Source organism: Sus scrofa, chromosome 7, assembly GCF_054392235.1.
Source record: "Sus scrofa isolate SSC_HxYL_T2T_F1_AM1 chromosome 7, Sscrofa_HxYL_maternal_Yorkshire_Landrace_v2.0, whole genome shotgun sequence".
NCBI lineage: Eukaryota > Metazoa > Chordata > Mammalia > Artiodactyla > Suidae > Sus > Sus scrofa.
In genome coordinates, this window is record NC_139389.1 from 133,891,046 (window position 1) to 133,905,746 (window position 14,701).

Sequence of the window (14,701 nt, forward strand, 5' to 3'; positions counted from 1 at the left end):
TCTGCCAGAGACAGATTTTTTTTTTCCTAGATTTCATACAAATCAACACTCTGAACGTAGAAGCAGATGTAAGAATCCAGCTGTTTCTTACTAAGCCAGACAGTAAAGAGATTTGCAAAAACGTGAAACAGTGCCACTCTTCACACTGAATGTTTTTGGGGAAATATTTTTATTTAATATGAGTTGTTTTTATGAAATAACTAACATTAGTTATGAAGAATTCATTATTTGTCTGGATGTCCCCATTGTGGCTCACCAGAAACAAACCAGACTGGTATCTATTAGGATGCAGTTCCATCCCTGGCTCTGCTTAGTGGGTTAAGGATCTGGTGTTGCTGTGAGCTGTGGTGTAGGTCGCAGACTCAGCTCAGATCCTACGGCTGTGGCTGGGGTGTAGGCGCAAGGCTACAGCTCTGATGTGACCCCTAGCCTGGGAACCTCCATATGCCATGGGTGCCGCCCTAAAAAGACAAAGAAAAAAAAGTTATTTTTTATGTTTATGTTATTTATATGGCATAATGTAATGGATTTATATTTTTATAGTAAATGAGTGTGTTTAAATCTCTCTGGTTTAATTTCTGATGCAGTCAGTGTCAATAGATAAAACTCTCATAAACAAAAGTTCTTTGGGATCCTCGATACTTTTTAGGAGTTTAAAGGGTCCCGAGGTCAAAAAGTGTGGGAAGCACCCGTCTCCACGGCTGCCACCCTGCTCTACCTGGTGCTGGTGCTTCGTGGCAGGTGTTCTCTGGGTTGTGCAGAGTGGCCCCCCTGCCTTGTCCGCGAGGTGAAACCTCAGTACTAGCGGTGACAGCTCTAACTCCCCTCTATTAGTTCCGGGAGAAAGACTTGGAAAATTTTTAAAATGCATGCTTATTTTATTTTGGTTTGCTGCTTTTTTTTCTTTTTTTTTTTTTTTTTTTTTCCTTGGCCAAAGTCACGGCATGTGGAAGTTCCTGGGCCAGGGATTCAAACCTGCTAAAATGTCAGGGAAGTAAATACAGAAACATAGAAGCTAATGTTCTTCCTCCCTCCACTGCTCCCTAGTCCTGCCTCAGCCCACTCCCACCTCACCCCAACCAACTTAGAGGCTACTAAGAAACTTTTGGAAATGACAGGTATGTTTATTATCCAGATTGTATGATGGTTTCACAGATGGATGCAAATTGTTTGTGTTTTGGGGTTTGTTTTGTCTTTTGTCTTTTTAGGGCCACACCTGCGGCCTATGGAGGCATATCCAACAAAGCCGGATCCTTAACCCGCTGAGCAAGGCCAAGGATTGAACCCGCGTCTTCGCAGATGCTAGTCGGGTTCGTTAGCCACTGAGCCACAACGGGAACGCTGCAGATGTTGAATATAGCAAATTGTACACTTTACAAACAGTTGCCTGAGTCAGTTATACCTCCCTGAAGCTGGGTTTTCTAAGCTCCTAAATTGGTGGGCCTTTCTTTTCATGAATATGTGTATTTGAAGAGAATCGATATCTTGAAACTATCAAGCCTGTCAAACTTTGAACACAGTGTATTTCCCATTTTGATCATCTTTGTGGTTTTCATGTATATGTTTCTGCATATATAGATTTTAGATCCATAAGCACTTCATTTTTTGGTGCTGTTGTAAGTAGGGCTTTAATTTTCTAGTTCTAATTGGTTATTGTCTCTTTCTTTTTCTCTTTTTATCTTTTTGCCTTTTCTCGGGCCTCTCCCTCGGCATGTGGAGGTTCCCAGGCTAGGGGTCGAGTTGGAGCTGTAGCCGCCAGCCTACACCAGAGCCACAGCAACACAGGATCCGAGCCGCATCTGCAGCCTATGCCGCAGCTCAGGGCAATGCCAGATCCTCAACCCACTGAGCAAGGCCAGGGGTCAAACCCGAAACCTCATGGTTCCTAGTCGGGTTTGTTAACCACTGAGCCACGACAGGAATTCCTGTTGTCTCTTTCTTACAGTTGTATCAAATGCTCCATGTTATTCGGTGCATAAATATTAGGGTTATTTATGAGTTGAATTGACTCCTTTATAACTATAAAATGATCCTTAAATCACTGGGCATAGTATTTTTCCAAAATGGATTTTGTGCGATGTTAATATAGCCGCTCCCAGCTGCCTTTCCACCAGTGTTGACTTGGCACACGTTTCTTTTCACTTTGGACCAGTTGGTAGCTTTACACAGATACAGATAGCATGCTGTCGGGGCTCTGCCTTTTCCTGGGGGTGTTCAGACCGTTTTATTTTCCCGTGAGTATTGGTATCTGCCGTCTTGCTGTATTTTCTCTGTGTACCCATCTGGTTTTTGTTTGAGGTCTCTCTTTTTCTGCTTTGTTCTCCCGGATCAATTGAATACTTCTTATGATTCCATCTTCTCTCTTTTCATTAGCGGCACATGGGAGCTCCTGGACTGGGGGTCGAATTCGAGTTGCAGCTGCCAGCCTACACCACAGCTATGGCAACACCAGATCCAAGCCACATCTTCAACCTACCCTGCAACTCACAGCCGTGCCGGATCCTTAACCCAATGGGCGAGGCCAGGGATTGAACCCGCGTCTTCATGGGTGCTAGTTGGGTTGATTACCACTGAGTCACAACAGCAACTCCCTTTGTTGGCTTTTTAACTCTCACTCTTTATTGTTTGATCTCACTTACTTACCTTTTCTGGATACGTCTTTAATCGAAGTTGACCTTCAAGTGACAATGCGCCATTTCACAGAGATTATAAGTTTACGACCCGCTTGCATGTCTTCTCTCCCAACTTTCTGCTCTTGTTGTCATTCATTTTATTTCTTCACGTGTTTCAAGCTCCACAATGTATTATTTTTAGAACACGTCTGTTTTAAAGAGATTTAAATAATTTTTTTGAAACCTTTTACACTTAACCTAGATAGTTACCATTTGCAGGTTCTTCATGCCAGGGGTGCATCTAACCATTTTCCTTCTCCTTGAAGGACTTTTTTTTTAATTTACTTTTATTTATTAAAATATAGTTGGTTTACAGTGTTGTGCCACTTTCTGCTGTACAGCAGAGTGACCCAAGCCGTGTGTGTGTGTGTGTGTGTTCCTTTTCTCTCTTCTCTGGTGATCTGTCCCAAGAGGCCAGTCTAGCTCCCCAGCTGTGCAGCGGGACCTCCTTGCTTATCCATTCTAAATAGAATACTTCACGTCTACTGACCCCAAACTCCCCGTCCATCCCACTTCCTCCTCCCTCCCCCTTGGCAACCACAAGTGTGTTTTCTAGGTCTGTGAATCTGTTCTGTAGATAGATTCATTTGTGCCATATTTTAGATTCTGCATATCAGTAATATCATATGGTATTTACCTTTCTGTTTTTGACTTAGTGTGAGAATCGCTGGTTGCCACCGTGTTGTTGCAAATGGCATTATTTTGTTCTTTTTTGTGGCTGAGGAGTAGTCCATTGTGTGTATCTACCACATCTTTTTAATCCATTCACCTGTGGATGGACATTTAGGTTGCTTCCATGTCTTGGATGTTGTGAATGGTGCTGCTGTGAACATAGGGCTGCATGTATCTTTTTGAATTATAGTTTTGTCTGATATATGTGCAGGAGTGGGATTGCTGGATCATATGGTAGTTCTTTTGTTTTTTTTTTTTTTTGTCTTTCTAGGGCCACACCCACGGCATATGGAGGTTCCCAGGCTAAGGGTCTAATTGGAGCTGTAGCCACCAGCCACAGCCACAGCCACACCAACACCAGATCTGAGCCACATCTGCAACCTACACTACAGCTGCTGAGCGAGGCCCAGGAACGAACCCTCAACCCCATGGTTCCTAGTCGGATTTGTTTCCACTGCGCCACCACAGGAACTCCCATGTGGTAGTTGTGTTTTCAGTATTCTGAGGAACCTCCACACTGTTCTCCGTAGTGGTTGTACCAGTGCACCTTCCCACCAGCAGTGTAGGAGGGTTCCCTTTTCTGCACACCCTCTCCAGCATTTGTTACTTGTAGACTTGTTCATGATGGCCCTTCCGACCAGTTTGAGCTGGTACCTCCTGTAGTTTTGATTTGCATTTCTCTAATAATTGGTGATGTTGAACACTTTTTCATGTGCCTACCTGGCTGTCTGTCTTCTTTGGAGCAATGTCCATTTTTTGATTGGGTTGTTGTTTTTCTGTTGTTGAGTTGTGTGAGTTGTTTGTATATTTTGGAGATGAAGCCCTTGTCAGGTGCATCGTTTGCAACTATTTTCTCCATTCCTTGAGTTGTCTGTGTGTGTTTATGGTTTCCTTTGCTGTGCAAAAGCTTGGGGGTTTTTGGGTACCGTTTGTTTATTTTTGTTTTTATTTCTGTTGCCTTGGGAGACGGACCTAAGAAAACATTTGGACAGTTGACATCAGAGAATGTTTGGCCTGTGTTCTAAGAGTTTTATGGTGTCATGTCTTATGTTTAAGTCTTTAAGCCATTTTGAGTTTGTTTTTGTACACAGTGTGAGGGTGTGTTGTAGTTTCATTGATTTACATGCATCTGTCCAGTTTTCCCAGCACCAGTTGCTAAAGAGACTGTCTCTTTCCCGTTTTATATGCTTGCCTCCTTTGTCGAAGATTAATTGACCATAGGCGTCTGGGTTTATTTCTGGTCTCTCTATTCTGTTCCATTGATCCATATGTCTGTTTTTGTACCAGTACCACACTGTTTTGATGACTGTGGCTTTGTGATATTGTTTGAAGTCTGGGAGGGTATGTCTCCTGCTTTGTTCTTTTTCCTCAGGATTGCTTTTGCAATTTGGGGTCTTTTATATTTCCATATGCATTTTTGGATTATTCTAGTTCTGTGAAAAATGTCATGGGTAATTTGATAGGGATTGTATTAAATCTGTAGATTTTGGGGGGTAGTATGGCCATTTTAATTGCTAATTTTTCCAACCCAAGAGCATGGGCTATCTTTCCATTTCTTTGAATCCTCTTTAATTTCCTTTATTAATGTTTTATCGTTCTCAGCCTTCTTGCAAGACTTTAGTATTTCTTGCAGCACAGGTCTACTGGTGATTAATTTTTCGAGCATCTGTTTGTCTGCAAATGCCTTTCTTTTGCATTTGATTTTGGAAGAGATACAGTCATACTTGTCATGCTTCACTTTACTGCACTTTGAATATGTTATGTTTTTCACAAATTGAAATTGGTGGCAGCCCTGCATCAAGAAAATCTATTGGCATCATTTTCCAAAAAAACATTGGCTCATTTCATGTCTCTGGGTCACATTTTGGTAATTCCTGAAATATTTCAACCCCCCACCCCCACCCCCACCCCCCAAGAGCAAAAAGGTTGGGACTTACTGAAGGGTTAGGTGGTGGTTAGCATTTTTATCAATGAGGTATTTTTAACGAAGGTATGTATGTTTTTAGACGAAATGCTATTGCACACTTAGAGTACAGTACAATGTAAACATAACTTTCACATGCGCTGGGAAGCCAAAAATTTCATGTGACTCAAGCTTTATCTTGACATTCTCTTTGTTTCAGTGGTCTGGGACTGAACCACGATACTGGTGGGTTTAGAACAACAGGTCATGGTTTAATCCTCTAAAATTTTTGCTCCACTGTCTTCTTGCTTGCATTGTTTCTGGTGAGAAATCTGCTGCCATTCCAGCCTCTGTTCTTCTAAACACACAGTTCCTCTGCCTACAGCTTGGAAGTTCCCAGGCTTGTTCTTTTTCTTTTTAGTCATTTTTTCCTTGTATGTTTCATTTGATGATTTCCTTTTCTGTCTTCAAATTCATTAATCTTTTCTTCAGTGTCTCATCTTTTGTTTTTTGTTTTTGTTTTGCTTTTTTTTTTTTTTTTTTTTTTTTTAAGGGCCACACCTGCTCCATATGGAAGCTAGGGGTCAAATCTGCTGGCCACAGCCACACCAACGTGGGATACGAGCCACGTCTGCAGCCTACACCACAGCTCATGGCAGTGCTGGATCCCTGACCCACTGAGCGAGGTCAGGGATTGAACCCAAATCCTCACGGATACTAGTCGGATTTGTTTCTGCTGCACCACAACAGGAACTCCCTGTCTCATCTTTTATTTCCCATCCAGTAAATTTTTCATCTCACGCATCGTAGTTTTCATCTCATGTAGTTTGTGTCTTTTCTATGTCTTCATATCTCTGCCTAACTTTTTGAATGTATAAAATATTGTTTTAGCCTTGTCTCTAATTCCGCTATTGGGTCAGTTCCAGGTCAGTTCAACTGATCGGTTTTCCTTCACAATATAAATATTCTTTAAGATTTTTGTTTTTTCTATTACAGTTGACTTACAATGTTCTATCAATTTTCACTGTACAGCAAAGTAACCCAGTCATTCATACACACACACACACGCACACACGCACATACATATACACACATGTATACACATATATTCTTTTTCTCGTATTATCCTCCATCATGTTCCATCACAGGTGACTAGATATATAGCTATACCTGTATATCTACACCCTGCGTGTATACCTGTGTGTGTGTGTGTGAGAGAGAGAGAGAGAGAGAGAGAGAGAGATCCTGCAGCAGGATCTCATTGCTTATCCACTCCAAATGCAATAGTTTGCATCTTGTAAACGATGTTTTCATGCCACTTTGGTAATTTTTTTTTGGATGCCTGGCACTGTGGATTTTGCCTTTATGAGTGTGGCATACTTCCCTATTTCTGTTAACGTTCTGGGGATTATTTGGGATGCAGTTCAGTTACTTACAAACAGTTTGGTCCTTTCAGTTCTTGCTTTCCAAGATGCGTTAGGAAGGACCGTGGGCATAACCTTTCGTGGCTAATTATCCCCCTACTGAGGCAGGCTGTTCTCGTGGTGAGCCCAGTGCTGCGTGAATTGATGGGTTTTTCCAGGCTGCTTGGTGGGAACAGGCATGCTCCCAGCCTTGGGTTAGTACCACCTCTCTCGGGTCTTCTCAGGTAGTTCTTTTTGCAGCCTCCAATAGTTTTCTTGCACAAATGTGCTGAACAGTCCTCAGCTGGATAGTCAAGGAGCCTCCGCACTCTCTGGAGTAATCTTTGTGCAGCTCCGTCCTCCCTGGGACTCTGCCTTGCAGGTTCTAGCCATCTGTCATCTGTGGGGCTTCCCTGGCTTCTTTCTCCCTGTGCTGCACCCTGGAAACTCTATCAAAGCAGAATGCTGGGCGTTCGTGTCCCACCCCTCAAATCTCTGTCTTTCCCTCTCTGAAACCCATGTCTTAAAATCGTAATTCTATGTGTTTTTCCTTCATTTTTTTGCTTGTTTCAGCAAGTAGGGGAACCCCATTCCGATTACTCTGTCTTGTTCAGAAGAGGAAATCTCTGCCTCATTTGTAGTGCTCAGTACATAACTCTGTTCACACAGGTGATCCAGCAGTGGCTCAGCAAAAACATGCTGATCAAAGGGTGTGCGTGTAATGTGTCATTCTGTTACCTGTGTGCACGTCGTCAGTGGAGGCGGCACGTAGCAAGCAAGCGGTCGGCTGTCCGAGTGTGGCCGGCAAGTAAGCACTTCCGCTCTGAAGCTTCCCCTCGCGGTGTACGCGTCACGTGGAATGCAGACCATATAGTTTTGCTCTTCTAAAGCCATCCTGAACTTTCTCAGTTTACTGAAAAAAAAAAATCAGTATTGTGATAAAGCAGATGCTTAAGAATATCAGTGGTAAACTAGTTAGTGGCTGCATGGTTATTCACTATCAAATTCAGCTATTTTGCATTGAGGCTTCTCGTAATGATACTGGGTTAAATCATTCAGAAACCGTGTAAAATTCACCTTTGGCCCAGACTAAACCACTTAAGAGAAACTCCCAAGAGTTCCCTGATGGCCTAACAGATTAAGGACTTGGCATGGTCACTGCTGTGGTGCAGGTTCGATCCCTGGCTCAGGAACTCTTCTGCATGCCACAGGCACAGCATAAACAAAAACAAAAGAAAACACACAGAGAAACTTCCATTTCCAGTGTTATTTTTAAATAACACTAATTGAGTTCCCATTGTGGCTCACTGGGTTAAGAACCCAGCTAGTATCCACAAGGATGTGGGCTTGATCCCTGGCCTTGTTCAGTGGGTTAAGGATCTGGCGTTGCTGTGAGCTGTGGTGTGGGTCGCAGACACAGCTCTGATCCCACGTGGCTGTGGCTGTGGCGTAGGCTGTCAGCTGCAGCTCCGATTGAACCCCTAGCCTAGAAACTTCCATGTGCTGCAGGTGCAGCCATGAAAAGACAAAGAAAAACCACAAATTGAATTGACTTCTAAGTATTACAGATTCGTGGTTATCTCATGTAGGTACGTTTCTGTTCCTCGTCGTTGTTGTTGTTGTTTGGCCATGATGTGCAGCGGCTCAAAGCAGGATCTCAGTTCCCCAACCAGGGATTGAACCTGGGCTGCAGCCAAATCCTAACAGGGAAACCCCTAAATTTTCTATTCTTAAGCTCAAAAATAAAAATTAGAAAATAAACTCATGCGTAATTATAAGTAACTGGCGTATTTTCACTTGAAGAAGATGGTATGATACTTCTAGTTGTGAAATAGTCATAAAACTGACATGTCCGTTGTTTGAAAAATTGAGAGTAAGTTCCCTTTATTAAGTATCCTGCAAACGTTTGTAGTTATGTATTTCCGTACCTTTAACTTGGTTTAAGAACATTTTTGCGTGACTGTAAAACAGCAAGCTGCTCAGAGTACAGCTTGTAGTGCTTTTCTTCCAGGATCTATTTGGAGGGAAAGCTGCGTTATTTGAAAACAGCTCTTACTTAAAGTAGCGATGTCGAGTCATGGAACAGGGGACCTGGCCCCACCCACCTGGCGTGTTCATTGCGGTGTGATGGGCCCTGGGGGGTGGCGCTGGCATAGAGGCATTGAACCAAGAACTACCCAACCATCCAGTTATATTTCACAGAGAAAATGGGCAGATGGCGTTCCTGCTGTGGCGCAGCAGAAATGAATCCGACTAGGATCCATGAAGATGCAGGTTCAATCCCTGGCCTCGATCAGTGGGTTGGGGAATCCACCGTTGCTGTGAGCTGGTTGCCGTGGTGTAGGTCACAGATGTGGCTGGGACCCCGCATTGCTGTGGCTGTGGTGTAGGCTGGCAGCTGTAGCTCCAATTCAGCCCCTAGCCTGGGAACCTCCATGTGCCAAGGGTGCAGCCCTAAAAAGCAAAAAGAAAGAGAGAGAGGAAGGAAGGAAATTGGCAGATGAAAGAAGAGCCTGAGATCAGGGACCCACCTGGTTCTGGGGTCAGGAAGGCTCTCCTGATGAAATTACATGGCAGCTGAGAGGTAAGGCTTAATTGGGAGGTTTGGGCAGTTGTCAGGTAATTAATTTGCATTGCTATTAATTAGGGGACTGGTGGGTGCTTTTCCCAAAGGACCTCCTTGCTCTCAGCAGGTCTTTGAGGACCGACTGGGTGCGGGCACCTGGGCAGGTGCTGGCGAGTCTGCAGTGAGTTCCCCAGGAGGACGCCTGGGTTCTGCTGTGAAACCCGAGTAAACTCACTTTACCCGTGAGCAAAGGGACTGGTTTTCCCTTTAAGGCTGCTACTAGCATTTTTATCATCTGAATTTTAAATTGGCTGATCGCGGTCATCAAGGACCGAATCCGAGTTATGTCCAGGGTGCTTGTGGGGACCCACGTCTGTGTGGCCTGGCGCACGTCACCCTCATCCGTGCGCTGTGATTCCCTGCCTTCCTGGGGCTGCCGGCTCCTAGGCCCTTAGTCGTTCTTGCGGCCACAACCCTGGGTCCTCCTGGCAGTTCTGTTTCCTGCTCGCCTGGCGTGGGTGGAGAGGGTGTTGCTCTTAGGTTGGCGTCTGGGGCTTTGGAGTCGGTGGCCCAGTTGTGATGGTCTGACTGTTGCCTCTGTTGGTTTTCCCGGCTCTGTTTTGTCATCAGTAACCAAATAACAGCTTTCTATTCGGAAGCAGAGCTTAGCAGGCAGTACGACCCCCAGAACCTGTTTCAGGAGGAAGAGCTGTAGTCTGGCCTCTGGTGGACTCCCCTTGACAAATCCCATTCACCTGAATAAAACAGTCCAAAACGTAGCAGAATGACCCTTGTGGTTTTCAACAGAGCCCTGAGTAAGCAGCCTTTCTCTCCTTGTCCCTGAAATGAGATTCTTCTCAGTGTTTCTCTGTGGAGGCCACCCCTTCCTGCCTTAACCTTTGCGTGTGCTGTGCTGCCGCACTGCAGTTGTGTCCCAGCATGAATATTCTCTTACCTCGCCCACTGGGGGTGAATATTACAGGTATAGGAAGGCTGCGTGTTATTGCCGAATTGTGAGAATTTTCCACAATGGCTTGCTTCTCAAGCCATTTGGGTTTGCGTTTATTCAGTAAATTTCGCAATTAGGAGAAAAACAGCTGCAGGGTGGTTTAGGTACAAAGAGTAGACGCACCGGGAGAGCTGTAGACGCAGGCAGGCCGTGCCCAGGCCGAGTGGGTCACAGCACCCACCGGCCGGCGTGGTGCCCTTCTCAAGGGCTTCCTCCTTTCCCACGTGCCCAATGCAAAGAAGGGGTTTGCCTCCCTCCGCGGGTGAGAAAACCAAAGCCCGAGCAGGTTTTTCTTTCCCGGGCCCTGCTCTGGGTGAGAGGAGGGCCTGGGAACTTCCGCGTCCCACGAGGCCGTGCCGCCTCCTGTGCAGACCGGGTCCCAGCTCCTGTCTGGGGATGGGCTCGCTCCAGGTCAGTGGATCTCAGCTGAGAGGGCGTCGTGGTCTGCGTGGCCCACATCGGATCCAGCACTTCCAGACCTGCAGTAGGAATGGATTCCTTCTGGCTTCCCTGGCACGATGTTGACGCCAATGGCCTTGGGAGGCTCGCAGACAGCACGCCGCCCGTCTGGATGGCGCCTGGGCGTCAGCTCCATGGTGTTCAACTGCCTGGAGCCCGAAGCTGCTGTGCTGAGAAATTCGGCAGGTTAGAAGCCCAGGAAGGCCTGCTCTTGGGCTCTGCTCTTTTGGGGTTTTGTTTTGTTTTTTTGTCTTTTTAGGGCCTCTCGTGCGGCATATGGAAGTTCTCAGGCTGGGGGTCAAATAGGAGCAGCAGCTGCCGGCCTACACCAGAGCCATAGCAACACAGGATCTGAGCCATGTCTGCAACCTACACCTCAGCTCACGGCAACACCGGATCCTTAACCCACTGAGCGAGGCCGGGGATCGAACCCGCAACCTCATGGTTCCCAGTCGGATTCGTTAACCACTGAGCCACGACGGGAACTCCTTGGGCGCTGCTCTTTTATCTACACGTTGGTTTTCGGTATCTTTAGTCTTCTCTAGAGATGGTAGGAAAGGAGAGTAGAAATTACGGTGTGAGGTATTTGTTGTGGGAAAGAAGTAACTTTTTATCAGAGCCAGACAGTCGTCAGACTTCCCGGCTCTTCCCAGGACACTTTGGCATTCAGAGCAAGTTGGCCTGGTCCCCTCGCAGGCCCCTAACTCAGCTCCTGGGCCTTGGTGAATGTGCAGGTGTCAGGGTCGGGCCGGAGCGGACCAGGCACCGGGCAGTGGGGCTTCTGGTCGAGGCTGAATCATCAGCTTCCCTGCAGCAATTTATGGAGCGTCCGAGCTGACCATGGACCAGTTGGAATTCTGGAGAAACGCAGCCGGTAGGATAGAGGCAGACCTGGGGCTGGGGACAGATTTTGGAGGAAGTGTCTGCTGCCATGTGCGGGCAGGTCCGGATGCCCCGGCCCCAGGGAAACCAGTGTTGCTCTGAGGAGACTTTTCACCTGATTGGAATCCGCCCCACACACTCCAGGGTCAGCTCCTCACCGAGAGGGGCCCCCCGGGTGTGACCACGGGGCCACGTGCCTTCATGAGGCACTAACTAGGTCGTTGGCAGAGTAGCAGGTGCTCTGGGACAAGCCAGCCCAGCGGGCGTGTTTTATTTTTTTCAAACGTGGCCTCTAACCGGGATCTGTTTTATGTCCCTTTGCTCCTGTTACAGCTGTCACGCCCTGAACGCCCCAACCCCAGACTCCCAACCTCACCCGCCTTCCCCTGTGGGCAGCCTGGCTAGGGAGGGACCCAACCTGACAGGGAAGGCGGGGGCTGGCCAAGCCCTGAGCAGATCTCTGCCCAGCGAGGAGGGGGCACGGGGCGGCGGCGGGGGGGCGTCCTCTGGAGGAGGGAAGACCCCTCCAAGCAGGGCAGCTGTCTGCCGGCGCCCCAGCCCCCAGCCCCTCTATGAGCAAGCTGACCGCTCCCTTGGAGTTCCTGGGGGCCCGCCACCCCTCTCCCCCAGCCTCTGTGTCCCTAACACGCAGCCCTGGGGACCTCGCAGGAGGCGACCCATGTGTGCCCTCTAGGTGTTCTGCACCCCGACATCACAGGCGCCCCAGCAAGCCTCCCAGAGAGGCAGCGCGGGTGTTGGCAAGACACCTCCACCCCAGCACGCGTGTGCAACTCCTTCCTCTAAGGCCCCCCCGTCTCTAGGCGACTCTCTTGGAGCCCCCTAATCACTGGCTTTGATGGAGAGGAGGGGAGCCCAGCTCAGGAAGCCCCCACCCCCCGCCCACAGGGCCTCAGGCTCTGTGCAGCCCAGGAAGGAGGGCGGCGCTGTGTCAGCTGGGCAGGTCCTGCTGCCCCACGCGTGCAGCCCAGGAGGGGACCAGGGGGCCGAAGGGTACAGCCTTTCCTTAGTGGGTGGGCTTTGGGATCGGGCCCTGGGGGCTGGCGACAGAGGACCTGCCCTGCTACCTGGTCACAGCTGTCCAGCCTCTGGTCCCCCATCTGGGGAGCCTCCTCTGGGGCCCTGTGCACACACCCCGTTCACAGCTGCCAGCCCTCTGCTTTCTACGTAATATCTCAGCGTTACTCTTCTCTTTTTGGCCACCCCACGGCATGCGGAGTTCCCGGGCCAGGGATTAGATCCGAGCTGCAGCAACACCAGATCTTTAACCCACGGTGTGGGGCCAGGGATGGAACCTGTGTCCCAGCGCTTCCAAGATTCTGTCGTGTCACAGCAGGAACTCCGCATTACTCATATTTTTACTAAGATTTTTGTCGTCACTTGTCCCAGCCATTCTTTGTTCCTTCTGTCCCCGGACTGTGTCTGCCCCCCTCATATGACGCAGGCAGCAAACACTTGATACCAAGCATTCCGGAGCCCACGGCCTGGGGAGGGTTTTTGTCCTGGAAAATGGTGCTACAGTGTGGGTTCCATGTCAGTAACAGAAGGACAAGATGAAACGAAACCGGTGCTGGGGAGTTTTAGCTTCTTTACAAGATTGATTTCTGAACAGCCAGATTCGCCCCAGATACTGCACGGAGCCCCGACTGTGGTTGTGGAGCCGGATTCTGCCTCGTGTGTCAGACCTTTGGATTCTGGGCTCGGGGGCCAGAGAGCTTTTTTGATCCCTGGAGCCCAGTTCTGTAACTGGCATGTGGTGGGCTCAGAGATTCAGGGAAGTAACAAACTATTTAAACTGACTGCGAGAGAAAAAGAAGTTACGAGTTGGCGATAGAGGAAAATTAAACTTTGGCATTTACCCCAGGCCCTTGTCAACGTGTGTCGTGCTTTATCCAATGTTAACCACGCGGGCAGAGAAGGCACCTGTGCTCCAAAGGAGTCTAGATTTTGTGTGGAAGACACATCTGCTGTAAAACACGCTGATGTTTATGGAGCTGAAACGAATGGGAGTGTGGGGCTACAGACAGCAGGGGTGGCGAGCAGAGCGGAGACCGGGAGTCCTGGGAGGGAGGAAGCTGAGCCCTCAGAGCCCCGTCGGTCCTGGGCTGCCGAGCCACGTCCTGTGATGTGACGCCGCCTCGCTCACCCGCATGCAGCCCTTTCTCTGGAAACGGTCTCCAGCCAGCCGCTCTCCAGAAGTCACTCTGTCTTGACAGTTGCTGCTCCGTCACTGTCACTGCAGAGGACTTTGGCAGCCACGCTCCGGAGCAGTGGGACCTCTGCCGTTTCTTTCATAACCTCACCCTTTTCTTTGAACATTCTCCCTGCCCTGCGCTCCCTGGTTATAACCCAGCTTTGGGAGCCACCCCCGCCCATCAGCAGGTGTCGAAGCTGCTCGCCTGAAAGGTCACCCGTCCACAGCCGTGGGTCAGGCTGCAGCTTTGACCCACACTGCTTCTCGGTGTTGAGAGAAGGAGGAGCCGGATAACCCCTGGAAGCAGCTATCGTTCAAATTACTTAAGGCGATTTTAAATGTTCTCTGTAAATGTTTCTAACGTCCTGATTATAATTACAAACGTGTGGATTTTAGTTTGCAGTTAACATGTTTCGAACCTTACCACCTTCCTCCAACCCTACGGGAGCAGAATTTGACCCAGAGGAAGATGAGCCAACGTTAGAAGCAGCCTGGCCTCACCTCCAGGTACTGGATCTGCGAGGGCGCAGAGGCCGGGGTGGGGGTGCCCTGGGCTCTTCTCCAGGGCAGGTGCGCTGGCCCCCGATGGGCCTCTGGGCCTTGGTGTCGGGCCCTTGCAAACCTGTGCGTGCGGAGAGAAGTATTGTAGCAGCAGAAAGAACATGTTTTTTATTTGTTTGGACACTTTGTACGAAGATACGGAATTGTCATGTGTTCTCAGTGGGAATGACCACTGAGTTGAGGTCAGAGGACCTGGGCAGACATTTCTTTTTTTTTTTTTTTTTTTTGTCTTTTTGCTATTTCTTTGGGCCGCTCCTGCGGCATATGGAGGTTCCCAGACTAGGGGTCGAATCGGAGCTGTAGCCGCTGGCCTACGCCAGAGCCACAGCAACGCGGGATCCGAGCCGCGTCTGCAACCCACA

The 14,701-nt window shown here is 48.4% G+C and overlaps 1 protein-coding gene and 1 long non-coding RNA gene across 2 annotated transcripts in view; one reads left to right on the plus strand and one right to left on the minus strand.

The window, feature by feature from the left end:
• Nucleotides 1–14,701, plus strand: part of PPP2R5C (protein phosphatase 2 regulatory subunit B'gamma) — a 192,490-nt gene that overhangs the window by 143,252 nt on the left and 34,537 nt on the right. Inside the window, exon 11 of the mRNA XM_021081604.2 lies at nt 14,175–14,285. Within this exon, the coding sequence (XP_020937263.2) occupies nt 14,175–14,285 (111 nt within the window). The remainder of the gene's footprint in view (nt 1–14,174; nt 14,286–14,701) is intronic.
• Nucleotides 1,721–9,106, minus strand: LOC146402094 (uncharacterized). Its single transcript, XR_014811437.1, has 2 exons — nt 6,445–9,106; nt 1,721–4,215 (listed from the first exon to the last, which is right to left on the minus strand). It is a non-coding gene; the product is annotated as an uncharacterized LOC146402094 (long non-coding RNA).